The sequence below is a fragment of the Brachypodium distachyon genome, chromosome 1 (genome assembly GCF_000005505.3).
Source record: "Brachypodium distachyon strain Bd21 chromosome 1, Brachypodium_distachyon_v3.0, whole genome shotgun sequence".
In the NCBI taxonomy this organism is placed as follows: domain Eukaryota; kingdom Viridiplantae; phylum Streptophyta; class Magnoliopsida; order Poales; family Poaceae; genus Brachypodium; species Brachypodium distachyon.
This window is the reverse complement of record NC_016131.3, coordinates 17774180-17791939: the sequence shown is the minus strand read 5'-3', so window position 1 is coordinate 17791939 and position 17760 is coordinate 17774180. Positions and strand designations below refer to the sequence as shown.

Genomic DNA, 17760 nt, shown 5'->3' with positions numbered 1-17760 from the left:
CGGCATTTCACGTTGGCTACCACGTAGCGCAGACCCATGCTAAACTTCAAAAGAAGTCCGATTTGGTCCATCAAGAGCACGAATTGAATGGGAAACAAACGAGCCACGGCAGGACGTGAAGACTTTCTCAGTTTCTCTGTTCTTGCCACACTTTCGTCTACGGTCATGGGCGGAGGCACCGCCCGGCCACCCTCGCAATTGCCCGGGCTGGCTGGTTCTGCGTAGTGTAATTAGGATTAGTCCAAACAGAAGAAAACTCATCAGGTGTCCTTGTTAGTCCGGGCAAAATCAATCTTGCCCACGCTTGGGCTAAGTCCTCGCTCCACCCATGTCCACGGTAGACGGCACGAATATGCGACGCGTTCCTGTTTTCAAGACGGGCTCCTTTTCTGTTTACGCCTTTTTTTATACATAAAATCTGTTTACGCCTTTTGGAACAGAGTAGTTACTTTCACCGGAGATTTTCGGTTTCTGTGTACAAAAAAGTTGTAGTACTGAGTAAGAATCTCATGTAAAATTTCTGTGTTCACACTGGGTTGACGACGCCAAAATTCCTCTATCTCCCCGTCTTGTTCTCTTTTTTGCCTCGTTTTTCGGCGCTGTTGCTGACCAAACAAGCTGCATTTTTCTGTATCGCGTCTTGTCAACTGAAATGATCAAACGAAGGCATCTCTTCTTCTGACGTCCTGATGATACCTCAACAACCAACCAACCACAACGAAATTCGTCGGAACGGAAGTACTTGTTCGTAAAACCGGCGCTGGTACCAACCAACCATCCAGAGCTCCAGCAGTATAAATTTATTTTCGCATGCTTTTCCAGCCGTTTCTGCCGCGCCTTCTGCCCTGCCTGCCTGCTGCTTCTTTCCCCTTCTCCATTCTTTCTTCCTTCTCGGCCTCCGGAATCGCCATTCCTCCTTCCTTCTTTGATCCGATGGGCTTGCTGCTCTCCTGCATGTCCTGCCAGTCGGCCCCTGCCTCCCCGACGCAGCAGCCCCCGGCGATACGGCGCTCGTCCACGTCGTCTCGCCGCGGCGGCGGCGGCGGGGCTAAGGCCATGGAGATCGACGAGCAGGCGCTGGCGGCCGCCGCGGCGCTCGTGCTAGGGCAGAGGCATTCGACCGGCGGCGTAGGGGGCGCGTTCGACCGGTCGGCGTCCGTGCGGTACGCGGCGAAGAGACAACAGCAGGGCCCCGCGCCGCTGCCGAGGAGCTCCAGCACGCGCCCGCGCTCGCTCGGTGACCCCGAGCTCCAGCCGCAGCAGCTCCTCGCCAAGGTATCGACGCATCCTCCTCCTCATCCTTCCCTTCCTTCCTTCTCATTTGCTTCTCGCGGTCGCGTTGCTTAGTTGGTCCGCGTCCGCGTGCCGCCTCGTGGAATTTCAGCGCTGTCCCCTGTTGACTTTGCCTTTACTCGTCGGGGTTTCTGGTCGGGATTGGTTCGTTTTCACGTTGATCCCGGGGGGAAGCTATGCGATCGCCCAGTTTCCGTAGTTTCCAGGGTCGTCCTCCCAGTTTTATGGGGGTGAAATTGCGAGTCTTTCATGCCTTTGTTTTGTCCGGATTGCAGATAGGCGCCATGGACTGTTCTTTTAGTGTCATTTATCTGACTTGCTATATCGATATGGCCGAGTGATTGGCAATTCTATTCCATGTTGCTTCGTCAACGAGTTCATGCGGTCATGTCAAACCTGTGTAGCATGATATATCACATCCTTTGATTTGTTCTCCCAGGACTACTGAGATTAGCTTACTTGAGAACTAGTACCAGCACTTCCATTCTGCAGGTGTCCCCTGAAGCTTGAATCCCTGATCCATTTGTGGCACTGGCTAGCGGGCTACAAACATGTGGGTCCCGAAACATAGAAAACCTGCAGCTCCACGGTCCTATCCATTCATTTCTCCATGACTGCACAATGTAATCCATAGGACAAGCTATCGAGCATAACTTCAGAACATGCAGGGACTACTATGGTCGTGTGGGTGATGGGTGGTGGTTGTTGGTACACATATCGGCCTGTTTTAGAATTCAGATGCCACTCCATTCTTGGTTCAAAAAAGATGCCACTCCATTGATTGTTTCTCGTTAGCCTACTAGGACAATGATACTGCCGCACGTGTTCTTTTATTCTAGAGAGAGGACAAGCGAGAACACTAGCTTTTGGCTTGTGCAATGGTGGGGATCCTGAATCCTAAAATTCCTTGCGTCGAATTGTTTCAGTCAGGGTGAATCTGTGTTGTCTAGTGATTTTGTTGCCAAGTTTGTCTTCATCATTACTGGAGATACCTGCCGGCATGGCTACTAAGCAAGATTGACTTATATAGCCGGCATTACTGACCATGACCTCTGAGCAAAGCCAATTCCATCGTCCATATGGCTATCAGCTACAGTAGTATTGTTGACTAGTAAGAAGATACCGGCCAGCAAGGTAGTTTTGGTTGATTGGCAAGTTCGTGTTTGACATTTTCAATGTCAGTGGTCACTTGATGGATGCATATGTTAATTGGTGTTTTTGTTTTGTAATGATCACGAGCAAACAACCATTTCCAGTTGCAACTTAAAAGAAGACACAAGTATCTGTCTGACATTTTGTTTACTGTACTCTGCTATTGAACTGCTGGTAAACTGCAAAAGATTTACTAAGCAAGGCAGATGTTCAATGTTGTTTGTATATCAAACTGGTTATTGCATCCATGTCATCATCAAATTGACTAATGTTTACTTCTTAAACAGGATTTGAATACTAAAAATTTGGAAACCAAAATCATAGTTCTTGTTCATGGAGGTGGATTTGGTGCTTGGTGTTGGTACAAGACTATATCACTTCTTGAAGATAGTGGGTTCAAAGTCAATGCTATCGACTTGACAGGTTCCGGGATTCATTCTTCTGATACAAACAAGATTAGCAGTCTTCCAGAGTATGCTGAGCCACTTACATCTTACCTTAAGGGCCTAGGTGATGCCGAAACGGTTTGTTCTCTTTCGATATTAGTAATCACAATATTTTGGGAATATTTAGCGAAGGGCCTACTGTTGAATGCTATGGAGTGCTTTCTAACTGTTTACTCCGTTCTATGCTCATATTCTGAATCTTCTCTGAGTTTGAGAAGTTGCTTGGCTGAGATACTCAAATGTTGTATGTAACGCATTGCTAAATCTTCTAATCTAGCCTACAATTTAATTGCTGACAACATGCTGCTGCTTGCAATGTGTAATCTGTGAAGGGGTCGACAGGGTTTCACTTTCCTCACATTAGTTCAATGAATTAGCTAGCACAGCTCCAAACAAACTGCTATCAGACTACCCAAGTGTTGATCTAATTATCCGCTGGACGTGTCTGAGACTATGCACTTTTCACTTTTAGGTTAGTAAGATATTAAGACGACACTGCATGTTTTCAGTGTTTTTGGGGAATCCATTCATGAGGGATATATTCTGTGAACTTGTTCTGGGGATTACAATCGTAACAGGAATCATGCTGAACCATGAACACCACCCGTTTGTCTGATTGTTGTATGTTCAAGTCTGAGCATGTGTTAGTATTACTGAAATAATTTAAAGAAGCTAGGTCATGACATGTCATTAATATGCACATTTTGTATTTTTGCTATTACACAGGTGATTTTGGTTGGACATGATTTTGGTGGTGCTTGTATATCCCATGCAATGGAGATGTTTCCATCGAAAGTTGCCAAGGCAGTTTTCCTTTGTGCAACAATGCTGACCAATGGACATAGTGCTCTTGATATGTTCCAACAGCAGGTTGATCTCTATGACAACATCATTGCAATTAAAAAGATGACAAATAACTGATATGTTGTCTTTCCTTCAAGTTAATATACCTGTCAAGGATTCTAATGCCAGACAACTCTGTTCCATAAACTGCAGGTAGATACAAATGGTATGCTCCCAAGGGCGCAGGAATTTGTATACTCCAATGGCAAGGACAGGCCTCCAACCGCGATCAACATCGACAAGGCTTCCATAAGAGATTTGTTATTCAACCAAAGTCCTTCCAAGGTAAGGTTTACACAGTCATCTCCAATCATATTACAGTTCCAAAACTGAGCGCTCACACCCTCCCCTTTTGTTTCCCGAAGGATGTATCCTTGGCTTCGGTGTCCATGAGACCTATCCCCTTTGCACCGGTAATGGAGAAACTCGTCTTAACAGAAGAAAACTACGGGTCGGTGCGGCGATTCTTTGTAGAGACCACGGAGGACAACGCGATACCTCTATCCCTTCAGCAGAGCATGTGTGCGAACAGCCCGCCAGAGAAGGTTCTGCGGCTGAAAGGGTCAGACCACGCCCCTTTCTTCTCGAGGCCGCAAGCGCTGCACAAAACCCTTGTCGAGATAGCAACCCTGCCACCAGCAGCAAAGGCATCATGAGAGCTGTTCTTCGTCAAGAATGTCTCCGGCCAGAGAGGTTGTCATGATTGCTCCCATGGCTGCCGCTGTATATTTTGAGGATGAGAGCATGGCTGGGACGATGAGGCAAGATGCACCGTTATACAGGATGCTGGATGCTGTCACGGTGTATGCAGCAGAGCAGGGGCTCTGAACTTCACCCACACTCGCCTCGATGATCACAGCTTTCCAGTATCCACTGACATGTTATTCGATTGACACACGTGTAATTCTACTACATCAAGAATGAGGAAAAATGAAAGGAAGTTTTGTGAATTGATTTCGTTTTTCTTCTGTGGATGCGTATTACTGGAATGTTTTTTTTTCTAAGGAAATAATTACTAGTCAGCTCGTGGTTGAATTTGAATTTCAGGTTCAAAAATCATGTTTTGTCTGCCACATGGATTTTGTAGAGTGGGAGACAATTCCAGAGAAATAATGTCTTTTAGAGAGAAATTGAGTTCAGTTGTAGTGTGATTCCATGAAATTTGAGATTGAATTCTTAAAGCCAATTTTATGCCAACTAAACAAATTGGTTTTTGAAATTCAAAAGGACTTTCAGAATTCTATGCTCAAATGATATCAAACGAGCCGGTATGGTTCTGCAAAGGCGCATTTGCGAAAACAAATCATCACCTTGACTCTCCCCTGGCCCAATCAATGCGTGTGAGGTTGGTCGGTTGGTAATTGATCCCGCCCACCCGAAAAAAAAAAGTAATTGATCCCGCGCTTACTCTCAGAGGCTGCCAGGACCGGACAGGGGGCACTTACTCCGGCTTGATCACGTCTCTGTTCTCGCTTGGCCCTCTTCTGCTCGTCGTGGGCGATGCGCGAGCGAGGCGAGATGCGCCCCGAGATGGAACGCAAGATCCAGTTGCGGAGGCGGAAGGGGTTGTCGAGGTCGCCGTACCCGTGCGGGTTGATATTTTTTTTTTTGCGCGGGTTGATATTACGCGGCGGCAAGGGTTCTCGGTTGGTTTGGGTGACTTGGGTCTCGACACGAGCGCTGAAATGGGCCGTAAGCCCAGGTAGATTGGACAAAACGGGTTGAATGTCTTCGTGAATCCGCTTGTGCATTTGATGCCTTTTCTATTTTTTGTTCCCTAAAAAAGTTTTCTTTTGTTCATTTAAAATGACGGTCATATTGTTCATTAAGAGGTACGCCCTCCGTTGAATTTAGAAACGGAGGGAGTAATAGCATCTTCAGCAGTAGCCCGTAAAACAGAGCCCCTATATGTTGTTTAGGGGCTTTCTCCTAAATTTGTCAGCTCTTATTTTAGTTTCATCTTCAGCAGGAACGCCTATATTTCAGCCCATATTTAACTTTTATGTTACACTGACACATGGAACCCTTTTGTCAGTGAAACATTTCGTTTTTCTTGTCTTCTTCCCTGAGCTCGCACGAGAGACCAACAAGAGGGGGATTGCATCGAGGAGGAGGGGGTGGGCGTGCCCTTATCCCCTGCACGCGGAGGCCCGCACACGCAGCTGTTGGAGGTGGCCAAGGGCGGGCGGAGCCGCAACGCCGCCAAGTACAACTGAGGTGCAGGACGCCCAAGGGCGGCGGAGTCGCAGTGACGCCAAGGGCGGCGGAGGCGCGGCACGGCCCAAGACGCGGCCAAGGGCAGCAAAGGCGGGGGCGGCCGGCGGCAAGGCGCGAGGCGGCGCGGCCGCAGGTGCCGCGGTCGTGGGAGACATGGCCAAGGGCGTGGGCGGATGCGCGTTGTGCGACTGTGGCGAAATCGCGGGGCGGATGCAAGGCGCAGCGCCGGTCGGCCTCCCCCTCCACATCCTCATTCTGCTGCACGGCCTCCTCACCAGGGAAGTCACGGTGGCGGACCGGGGCATCGACCAAGACCGGCGAGAGGAAGGCCGGAGACGCGGCGCGACTGCGTTTTACTGCTTCGCGTGGGGGTGGTCGGGGGAGACGGCGCTTTTGTGCTTGGCCGCCGGTGAGGTGGGGTGATGGGGACAGGCCGACCAGGAGGAAGAAGAGGCGCTGGGAGAGGGAGAGCTGACGTGGTATGAAGTAGGGGCTTCCTTGGGAGCCCCCAGGAATGAGGGCCCGATGGATGTTTCTAAAGGCCTTCCTACTCTAGGGGTCCAAGCAGGGGTCCTGTTGAAGAGAATTTTTTTGGTTTTAGCTCCTAAAATGGGATAGAGGCCTTGTTTAAGGGCCCTGTTGAAGATGCTCTAATATGCCGAAAGGGGAGGGGAGGGGGGGGGGCGACGTCGGTTGCTGCAAGTTTGTGAGCCATGTCGTTAGCTTAAGATTTTTGTTTGGGGGGTCGTTCTTTAATTTGTGTAATTAAATCTTAGGCCTTGATTGGGAGCCCGGTTTTTGACCAACACCGGTGTAACTTACAGCCCGGCAAAAAAAATCCGTCCTCGCTGTAAAACACCGATTAATTGGATGGTCGTTTGGGCAAGCAGTTTTCCGTCGTTTCGGCCGATCCAACCGTAAAACAAAACGTACCACCTGACCTCCGTATTTCTTTCTGAGAGTTTATTTCGTATCCAGGTATTGGCGCGCGTAACTAATTTCGGGTGGAAGATTTTGCCAATCGTCAAAATATTGTGTCTTTCCTTACAATGCTACGAATTAAAGATGTAACACACTTGTAAAATTCATCAAAAAATGTCACCATTTGTGGATGTGTGCGAATAGCAACCATCTCCAAAGAAAAAGTAGGTCCGACAACAATACATCGTGATAGAGAGCACTGATACCGAAGTGTGACAATGATCTAGGCAGACCATTCAGCTAAAAGTGGGCTGGACGATAAGAATAGCTTAAAGTGGGCGATTTTGTTTGTCCCCGCCAAAGCGAAGGTATCCAGATAGTTTTTTGTAGGCTAGAATTGTGAGTAATGGTTGTGAATTGCAAAGCATGCGTACGTATTCAGACTGGACCAACGCTTGTCAAAAGTTGGTTTTGAAGAACCTAACCCCCTGTCTAAGGCAGCCGATTCGCTTTCTTTCTTTACTTGAGTGATTTGGGAATCTATTTGACTTTAGTCAGTTGTCATGAGAAGGTATTAGTTGCCTAAAGTCACTGCGATATCCTTGTCTCCCCACTTGCTCTCCCCCTGGGCCCTGTGCACAGAAAGGTACATTGAATCGAATTAGGTCTGCGATCATCTTCTTTGCTCTAAAATCCACTCGTAATGCACAACGATCACTCTAAAAATTCACAAACTCAAACGAGTCAATATGTACTCTCGAACCATGGGTTAGTATATACTCCTTCCGAGACACTTACTATGAATCGGACGGAATATATATGTGTACTCCTTGAGATACATAAAAAGTGAGGTCCACTTAGTACAAAATTTGTAAAAATGGACGACATTCTTTATGAATCGGAGGTAGTATAAAAGAATCGAAATTGACTTTGTATTTTGAAAAATATTGAAAATGTGTTGACTGCACTACCAAAGGTAGTTTCGTAATCTTTTCCGCACATACACGTTTGTCAAATAAAATTATCGTTCAACAATCCCACGGCAATGTGTGATCAAGTATCTTTGGGGGTGATTTCGAGGCATTTTTCGGGAGATTGAGTGTTTAGTACAAATCGACGCAAATACCCAAACTCACACATTAAAAAATAAATCTGACACGTGTTTGGGCCATTACAAATTGTTACGATGGGTCTATTATGCATGGCTCGTCGACCAGCCCAGTTTTACAAACATTTGGATGTGTTACATTTTTTTTACATGTGACTATGAGGAGAGCCAGGCATATTTTTTTGTTTTCCACGTTGCTCGAACACTATAGTTTTCAGATGTTATAAATCTCTTTCATGTTATGAATAGAGAGGGAGACAGGCATATTTTTTCTTTCAGATTAATTTTTCTTGATTGCGAGATGTCTTTGCATCATTTTATTGCGATTAAGACTTAACTTTGTTGGGGGGTGATTAAGCCTTTTAGCTTGAGATTGGGCCACGGCCATCTGCACACGAAAGCAACGACCCATCCATCACTGGCGTGGTTATTCTGTAGCTGTCGGCTGGGGCCCAGCAGGTCACATGCACGCGCACACGCGGACACGGATAGGCCACACGAATGAGACGCCCACCGACGACTCCTGCGCCGCACGCGATCTCAGCCGTGGACGTATGGATGAACGGCTCGTGGCATCCGTGCTCTGAGCAGTAGTCGGCACCATGCGAGCGGCCATGTGGTAGCCTCTGACTTTGGTCAACAGGGCATGAAACCAAATTTCTTTGCATATCTGTCCTATTAGAAATGTTAAATTGTTTAGCATGCAGTAGCATCTTTGAACCTTCGACGCTTGTATAATGCAAAGCATCTTTGAACATTTGAGGCTTGTGCAATTGCCAATTGGTGTGTTGTGGTGGCCTCTTATAACATGTTAGGTCATGCTACAAAATTTATTTATATGCGTTAGGTAGTATGGGAAGTATCAAGATATGCTCATACATGGTGATGAAAATATTTTTTCTCCTTTGTGAGAATATGAATCATGCCGTCTGTTATAAAATATTCCACGAATGACAAAACAACCCTTGTGTTTTTAATGAATGACATATTCTTATCGGTAATAGATTTGTGGTACCGACATTTGTGGTGTTTTTTTTATTAAGGTCTAAAGTTTGATGTATATCTATCTAAATTTTGTGGTTGACACTTCTTCGTGAACTATGCAATCTTTTTTTTTTGGCTTTGTTGTGCATTTCTTTTTATCGAATGTACATAAAGTATTAGACAACCATTTACATTGTCATATTATGCCTCCATGGCACTAGAGCAATATCACATTTTTGCACCTTCAACTTTGACCAAATCACCCTACTTCTTCATGAACTTCGTCATTACTACGAGTACCCTATATACATCGGTTATCCGATTCCGTCGTTTGTTGTGCTCGTCAATAGCCACCCAAATGAAGCTACACCATCCTCATGGGTCTCACGACTTTAGTCAGGTGAAATCGTGAAACGCGCATAACTCTTGCCTATTCTTGTTTAACCCCACCATGGAAGCGTGTACTACAATTAATTGGCGGACAACATCAACATATGGGTGTCACTTTCTTTATTTTCTTATTATTGTCTATAAATCAATTTATGATATCTATTAGTATTAACTTCAAATGCCATAAGAAACCAATATTTTATTAGCTGTATTTGCCAGCAACATGAGAAATGTAACCTTTCTCCAGCCAATCATTCAACAACTCAAAAGAAATCGCCAAAGAAATCACATCTTACCAAATCCCCAACCTTCTCTCACAACCAAGACCGCTTTCGTGTCAATACGATTTTCTACGAGTACCAATCTGCAAAAGAGCCTCCCCTCCCTGCAAACGTCTCACTCTATAAAGGAAGGCAACAACACAGCACTCTCTCCCCCACCACCCCTACCACCGCTCCGAACGACCTCCTCCCGTCTCTTCGTCCTCCACCCTCGTCTGCGCCCGATCTGAGGTATGGAATCGCCTCCGCTCTCATCCCCTTCAGATCTCTCACGCGTGGATTTTTCCTGCACTGTTAGGCTCGACGGATCTCCCGTGCTCTTCGATTATTGTGTAGATTTTTAGCTCGGATCTGGCCCCAGACTCTCGCCGATCGTGTGCTCTTGTTCCGTGGGTCATGATTACGCTCTTACGGTTTAGGATCCGTGGATCTAGCGCGTTTAGGTGTCTGGATTGCGACTATTACATCTGTCGGTGGTTGATTTGTCGGTAATGTCGGCCTTTTTTTTGCGAGTAGGTAGTGTCGGCCAATTTCCTTGTGTCGGTGACAGATTTGTGGAGATCAAGCCTTTTAGTTCGGGGGATTGGGTGTGAAGAAGTGTACGTGCTTACGGCAGTTTGTTCGGGGAATTGGGTTATTTTGTACCTAGATTTGAAAATTCTAGGGCGTGTAGTACGTAATCATATCAGTGTCACCGCGGCTTCACTTTTGTGGGGATCGACGTCTAGGTTTGTGATTGGAATCTGGTTTCGTGAAGGAAAAAAATTGGATGATGATAGTTACAATTACACAACATACTAGTCAGAGATTCTCGACATGTTATACACAACTGAGGAAGCACTGCATGCTTCTCTGCAATTTGTCCGGTACTGGTCCAAATCAGGAGAAACATACATGTTGAATATGAATAACGGAACGGCAAATGGATCTTTTTTAGCTGTGATGTTTGAGGATCGTTCCAACACTTGAATGGTGCATGGAATCTTGTATCTGGCCCGTTTAATATTTGGTGGGGTGCTAATGATGATTCATCTTTTGTGATCGACTTGTAGTAACTGAACCCAAGGGGAAACTGAAACTGAAATTGATTGGAAGGCCTGATCATATTAAACAATGCCAAAGAATGTTTTGACCTGTCTTAGTCTAAAGTAAAACATTACTGTCTGGATCTTTCCTGTTACATGCTGGATTCTAGGGGTACTAGTTGTAGTGGTGAGATGAACAATTACTCTGCAATGTGAATTAGAAATGTACCAAACTGCACAGTCAGGATGGCTATCGTATTGAAAAATAAACCCTCTGATCGAATGAAGAGAGATTTTTTTCTTTGAATACCTTATATTGTTTGAATGATCTTGAGTATGATTCTTTTTGATTTGACGATCTATAAGAATGTGTAGCTCATTTCTTCACTGTGTTTTTGAACTACGCTATGCATTGAGGAGCGCTGCCCTGTTAATTTTGCCTTCCAACTTGAAGATACTGATAAAACCTGTTGTTTGTTTCTCTATTAATTTTTTTTATCGATGATGTTGTATTTCTTGTAATCAATAACATTCCCATAACTTGTAATTAGATATCTAGGTGATATAGTGTATGTTGAATTATGGAAAACATTGGTTCAAAGCTTCTAGCTGTTATTTTCCTCATTTTTCGAAAGTGGATCATGTTCAAGCCCTCTGGGTTCTAGCAGATGTAAAATGGTTTCTCTAACATGCTAATGTGGATATCTACAGTTTGATAGTGACTGGTTATCAGTTAGTTATCAAAATGTTCCTATTTGGACACACGATATTAAGGTTCTCTTTGATTATGTAGTTCTGCATTGTAGACATCTGCCACGTGCAACGTTGCTCTCTGATCACATTTGCTATTTCAACATTGTACTTCCCTATTGTACTCTACCTGTCTACCATGCTGCGCTTGTTCACTGATATGTTGCAATTTTCCTTCTTTTGGGCAGTCAAGATGAGTCGTGGCGGGAGTGCTGGCGGTGGTCAAAGTTCTCTGGGTTACCTATTTGGAGATGGTGAGCCCGCAAAACCTGCAGCAGCATCAGCTCCAAAGTCCCCTCCAGCTGAAAAACCAGCTCCAGCAGCTGCTGATGTAGCCAAGCAGATTCCAGCTGGCATTCCAGGTAGCCGGGCTAACAACTATCACCGGTCAGAGGGACAGAACACTGGAAACTTCCTTACGGTATGCCCTTTTTCTTTGTAGTGAACCTGAATTTGTTGCAGCAGTTGCCAGTTTAGGGTCTGGCCTGCGTATAGTTCAATATTTTTGGTTGGCATCAGTTTAATCACTTTTAGCTGCTGCATAAAAAATACTCAAATGTGCACAGTGCAGTTTTTTTTGCAACTACTTGCATAAGTATGTTGCTCATTCTGAGGTTTCAAACTTAGAAGTATTTACCATGATGTTTAATTTCCACCAAGGCACTAGCCAGCATGATCCTTTGTTCTCTGTTACAACACTTGAATAGCATACCTAGAATTGAACAGTTTCACCGAGCAGATGAGTTTAAGGAACATGTTACTGAGTCTGGTTCTAAATAATGCAATTACTTGTGCCCTCAGTAAGCAATTCAGACTGATGATGATCAGGGGACTACTTGAGATGTTTTGAGTAGGAAGTTCTGGCATGACAATATAAAGATATCAATCATCAGTATCTCACCTGATTTTCTGTTTGACCTATGTACCGTACCGTACAACATTGTGTGATTTTGTGGTTTAACTCTCTTGCAGGATCGTCCTTCAACCAAGGTTCATGCTGCTCCAGGCGGTGGCTCGTCCCTGGGCTACTTGTTTGGTGGAAAGTGATGTTAATTGATGCTGCTTACTGCAAGATGAAGTGGTCTGTATCTCTGTTATCCATGTGGGAAAAACAATCAAGTGTTTCATTTCGGTAATTTACCGCCTGCATCGATGTACCGTGTGTCTGTATGGTTTCATGTGGCCAAGCTGATCTCCTGCTTGGAAGCTAGCTTTGCCTAAAACCTATTGCTTTCAAGACTAATCGTGTTGTTCGCAAGATTTGGTGTGTCTAATCCCCTTGTTTGCTCCTTGGTTTTGTCACTTGCGTTAATGGTGCAAGCACTGCATGACCGAGCCCAGTTGATTGTATATTTGTATGACTCGGATAGCATGGAAAGTTGTGATTCCTGACTCGAACGGCATGCAGTTTGAGGAGGTTTCCAGTGTTGGTGACTCATTCTTGCATGCTTTCTAAGACATGGATACTGGATAGCTCTTTTGGTTTGCACACTGCAGCTTTGCTGCCTGGTTGTTTTGGTTTCCTTTCAACTCACTCGCCGCGGCGCCAGCCAGGCATATGTGGTCTGATAACATCTCACTTTTCTCCCGGTGTTCAAATCTAACAGAGACAAAAGGTGTATACACGACTGTAGGTGGCGTGCGGTGTGCTGGAGTATGATGTAGAGATGGAGCTAAGTTGGAATCAGGTGCAAGTGGGGCATCTTCTCATGATTGGGGTAATCCGTAATCTTAAGGTGAAGCGTGGGTGAGACTGGGGAGAGGGATGGCACAGGTCTCCAAGAATCGCCTGCCCGTGCTGAAAAATGCCCTTGGTTAGGGAAAATAATCTTAATGAATTTCCCATGGCACAAGATAACGTGGTCTTTCAGCCTGAGGAAAGAGATTTCCTTAACTTCCTCTCTAAATTACGCATTAATTCCCGTCTCCTAAGGAGAAAAAAGCAGTCAGTTATGGCGAAAATCTGGGACAGATTGTGTTCACCGTCTGTGCTTCTCAGGCTCCTTAACAGAAAATGCATCCTTCTTAACAGAAAATGCAGTGGTGATTAAAAGTAACCATACCATACGATGTGATAGAGAGAGCAACTTACCGATCCTTCCTCTTCTCAAGGAACCGGTGAAGTGATGCCTTCCTAGCAATTGGCAGATCTAACAGGCCAAAATAGTTTAATGAATAATTGATATCATAGGATGTCGAGAAATAGCAATGCATACTTGAGAATATTTTGAAACATTCTGAATAATTGGAGAGTATTGGAAATTAGTTATGCATATTTGAGAAGATGCTAAAATACCTTGGATTAGTGGAGGAGAAGATATTTACAAGGAGCTTTCCAGTGAATATGAGAAGATATGAATATTCTAAAACTCTTGAGAGGTTACTTGAAAAGTGCTGCAATTTACCATGAAAGAACATAGTTAAGATAAGTTTTAAGAATAAGTGAGAATTCTCTAGACTAGGATACATGTAGAGTATTCTAGAGAATTGTAGTGGGATGTACCATATGGTCTTGTACAAGTATAAATAGGGGTGCCCCCACCTCATAGGTGTACCACAATTACCACAAATAGTGTATCACCACACCAAGTAGAGAAGTGAGCTACCATGATAGGGTTGTGTGTAGGGTAGCCACTAAAGAGAGTGCTGTACCAACATTGAAATAGTGAACAAAGTGTTGAGTTCCCACAAATTTGATATCCCAAGCAGTGTAGTGTGCAAAGGTCCTCAAGAGTGGGTGTTAGGATCGCCGCCCGTAAAATCTCTGCATAGGATTCACACCAAGTCATATGGTAAATATCACTGGGACGAGTAGAGGTCCATCTGACACGGGCCTCCAAGTTGTTCTGCCTGATCTGACATGAGCCGGCCCTCCAATCCAATCGAAACAGAAATACGAGACGAAATACTATGTAATAAGAGCAACTACTATTGTTTATCTCGAGCTGTATGGTATCAAAATATTCCTTTATTTCAAACCTCTCCTGAAGATTCTAGGTACTTTCACCGAGCGAAACAGAGACAAGATAAGGAAAAATTGGGAAATTTCTAAAGTTGCGGACTAGTTGATCCTGGTAAACAGTTCTGCAGAATAAGCACGAGATACAAGGTAAGGGTTTCATTGGGAAATTTCTAAAGCTGGTAAACAGTTCTGCAAAATAAGCACGAGATACAAGGTAAGGGTTTCACTGGGAAATTTCTAAAACCGGTAAACAATTCTGCAGAATAAGCACGAGATACAAGGTAAGGGTTTCATTGGGAAATTTCTAAAGCTGCGGACAAGGTGCGAACTAGGCTGATCCTGGGAAGCCACATAACCCCTCCAATGGCTCTGGAGTCTCATCCTTGCTCATGTGCTTCGCGAGCATGGCGAGGCCTTCGATCGCATATCTCGACAGGTCGAGAATGTCTTCTTCTGTCATCACACGACCCTCTCTTCCTCCCACTTGCGCTCCTCTTCCTTGGGCTCCTCATCCATGGGCTCCTCTTTCTTGGGCTCCTCATCATCCTTGGGCTTCGGCTCATCATCCTTGGGCTCGTTAGGTGGGCTTGGCTCTTCGCTGCCCCTGCCAAAGCCTTCGCTGCCAAAAATCTTCTTGAACAACTCCACAATGACACTACGGATAAGTCCACTCCTCCAAACTCTTTCCACCAATCTCGCCAGTTGTTGGACTTGCAGCTCCGTTGGGCGCCAGCCAAGGCCAAGACCAGCAATCCTGTGGGAATAAAACGATTAACAGGATCGTCACAGCAGGATCGTCATAAGAAGAGGAATTGTATTTAGATTTGATACAATTAACTGGATCGTCACATGTTACTTACAAGAGGAATTGGATTTGGATTTGATTAGAAAGACTTATGTCGTTGAGGACTCATGATCGCTCTCGGCATGGAAGATCTTGTAAATTCCAGAACATGCAGCACAGAATTCATCGAGGTCGCACGCCTCGGTCAAGCTCACCGCTCCTTTTGGGCCCTTGTCGAAGAATAGACGAACCTTGTGCCCGCGACAGCCGTCATTGGACTCGCAGGTTGAGATGGAGGATGTGTCGACGAGACCAACAAGGATGATTTGGCCCTTGGTGCCCTTGGCGAGCGATGAGAGGAGAGCCTCGGAGGATATCGCCTCGTCCATGGAGTCGATCTTGGCCTCGCCGAGAGCATCGGCAGAGATCGCCTTGTCACCGTAGTCGACCTTGCCGAGGTTTCAAGGAAAGCATCGACCGACATAGCCTCGTAGCTGGAGTCAACCTTGCCGGGGGTGCCGAGGGACGTGAGGAGCGACCCAAGTGACCTTTGCGCATCGGTGGAGACGATCTCGCCCTTGCTGGTGTATACGCCGGCGAAGACGACGAAGCCTTTGCCTGTCTGCTGGTCCTTGATGACGCCAGAGGCATTGTCGGTGGTGTCAGAGCCGCCTCCGGCCCCAAGTATGAATAGAGTGGCGGCAAGGCCGCGGTGACCCTCGTCGCTGCACCTATAGAAGACGACAGCTTCGTGGCCCTTGCAACGATCGCCGCCGGAAGCCGTCTGCTGTTCAGCTTTGTCCCCGACATCTAGGATGAAAACAGGTGGCATCTTGGGTATGAGCTGGATGTATGGGTAGGTGAATTCGTTGGGGAGATGTGGTCTGGTATGAGCTGCCGTGGGGATTGGATTTTATACTGAAACCTTTCTTGCGCGCCCCGTTTACCCCGTCTCGGGTTGTTCTGGGTGTTTCTGGAGGGTTCTTGTGTCTTCGAGAGGTAACTTGCGCACCCCGTTTCCTGTGTCTCGGGATACTTCTCTAGGTATCTTGAGCGCCCTGTTTCCCTGGATGTTTCCGGAAGGGCTCCCCGTCTCGGGATTCTTCGTGATGTTTCTCGGAGTTTCTTGAGCGCCCCGTTCCCTGGATGTTTCCAGAGGGGCATAGAGGATGCCAAGTTTCTAGAGAGAATCCGTGTGGGAGGACTGGTTTGTTGTTGGGAATTGGCAAGATGTTTTCGGTGGCTGGATTCGCTACCTGAAGTTTGCCGGTTTGCCGGGTTTGCTGCGTGAGAGAAAATTAATCTGGATTTGGATGAGGAAAACAAACCTCGATCTGGATCTTGCTCCACGGCGCCCCCAGACCCAGTTCGGTTCTTCCCATCCCTAAAGATCGTAAAGGATTGATGGGATTTTTGCTAAGTCCGCACCTCTTTCAATTACTGCAGGGAATGTCACAACCGAACGAGGCCTTGCGGGAGGGGTGACCGGCGACTGCTTACGCCGTCGTCTTCCTCCCACGGGAAGGATGACCGGCGACTACTTGTGCCGGTCACCCCTCCCCCGTTCCGCGGGACGGTATGCGTGCTTGACGTAGTGCCCCCAACCTCTTTCCCCCGCCAGAGAGCTTCGCCGGAGCCAAAGGTACTCGCCGGACCTCAAACAGGACGCTTGGGGACGTATGTGTGTTTTCGTTTGCTGTGGTTTCCGCTGAGCATGGGGAAGAGGGCACCTGGCTTATAAAGAATCGCTGACCACACCAGTACACCACACGTTAACGGACGGACGAAAATAGCCTCCAGCCGATGCTGATCCGTGCTGGACGGCCCTGCTGGTATGGTTGCTAACCCTCTATGACACCTTCGGACCATCTGGGAAAGAGGGTCCACATGCAAGTTTCCCTAACAAAATAGCAACCATACCAGCACAAAGTGCTGACACACAACCCATCTTGATTAGGAAAATCTGCCTTAATTAGGCAACTCCCGGTTGTCAGACCGCCAGGGCTTTTCAGGCCTCTGCAAGACTATTTCTCCACGTAAAGCGAAACGTTTTGCTATTGTTTGGCAAAAAAAAATGAACTGAATTACTGGTACAATACCCCCTTCAAAAAGTAACAACCAAAATTGTGTATCGCATAACATGAAAAGGAAACCAAGGTTTGCACTTGCTACGTTCTTAGGATTCCACATCCCAAGTGCCGTTCTTGATAGCTTCTGTGCTCATCGTTTTCTGTAAAATATGGACATAAAAGCAAATAAAGCTTAACTTATTTTAATGAATTTTTACTACTACATGAACAGTAACATGTTCGCACCTGATTTGGCAGTTGAAAAGGGCTTCCCCACCATGGCTTCCAAAGTTACATCCATACCTGTTGGAATTACTTCCATGTGGAACTTACATCCAGTAGTTTAAAAGGTTACTTCGGACCATTAAAATACTGTGTATTGCCAATGTTTGATTGAAATATTTATATTAAAAAAATGCACGCACAGATTAGGCGAAAGAACCATGCTGCCATTTATCTTCTGCCTGGCATGGAACTTTTTGTAGAAATAAAAAACAAGATATAGAGATAGTAGTAGAACCTATACAACTAAAGA

The 17760-nt window shown here is 45.9% G+C and overlaps 2 protein-coding genes across 2 annotated transcripts; both read left to right on the top strand.

Moving 5' to 3' along the window:
- The first annotated feature begins 817 nt into the window (after positions 1-817).
- Positions 818-4860, top strand: LOC100839889 (putative methylesterase 11, chloroplastic). Its single transcript, XM_003562689.4, has 5 exons — positions 818-1275; positions 2733-2969; positions 3618-3761; positions 3888-4019; positions 4100-4860. The coding sequence occupies exons 1-5, from the start codon at positions 934-936 to the stop codon at positions 4388-4390; spliced, it is 1146 nt and encodes a 381-aa protein (XP_003562737.2). The 5' UTR covers positions 818-933; the 3' UTR covers positions 4391-4860.
- Positions 4861-9709: 4849 nt separating this feature from the next.
- Positions 9710-12826, top strand: LOC100846685 (protein SPIRAL1-like 1). Its single transcript, XM_003581647.4, has 3 exons — positions 9710-9866; positions 11599-11831; positions 12383-12826. The coding sequence occupies exons 2-3, from the start codon at positions 11604-11606 to the stop codon at positions 12455-12457; spliced, it is 303 nt and encodes a 100-aa protein (XP_003581695.1). The 5' UTR covers positions 9710-9866; positions 11599-11603; the 3' UTR covers positions 12458-12826.
- Positions 12827-17760: the final 4934 nt, after the last annotated feature.

Coding starts and splice junctions, on each gene's coding strand:
- LOC100846685 (XM_003581647.4), top strand. CDS start 11,604: ATGAGTCGTGGCGGGAGTGCTGGCGGTGGTCAAAGTTCTCTGGGTTAC. Junction 11,832..12,382: donor ACACTGGAAACTTCCTTACG/GTATGCCCTTTT, acceptor ACTCTCTTGCAG/GATCGTCCTTCAACCAAGGT.
- LOC100839889 (XM_003562689.4), top strand. CDS start 934: ATGGGCTTGCTGCTCTCCTGCATGTCCTGCCAGTCGGCCCCTGCCTCC. Junction 1,276..2,732: donor CGCAGCAGCTCCTCGCCAAG/GTATCGACGCAT, acceptor CTTCTTAAACAG/GATTTGAATACTAAAAATTT. Junction 2,970..3,617: donor GCCTAGGTGATGCCGAAACG/GTTTGTTCTCTT, acceptor GCTATTACACAG/GTGATTTTGGTTGGACATGA.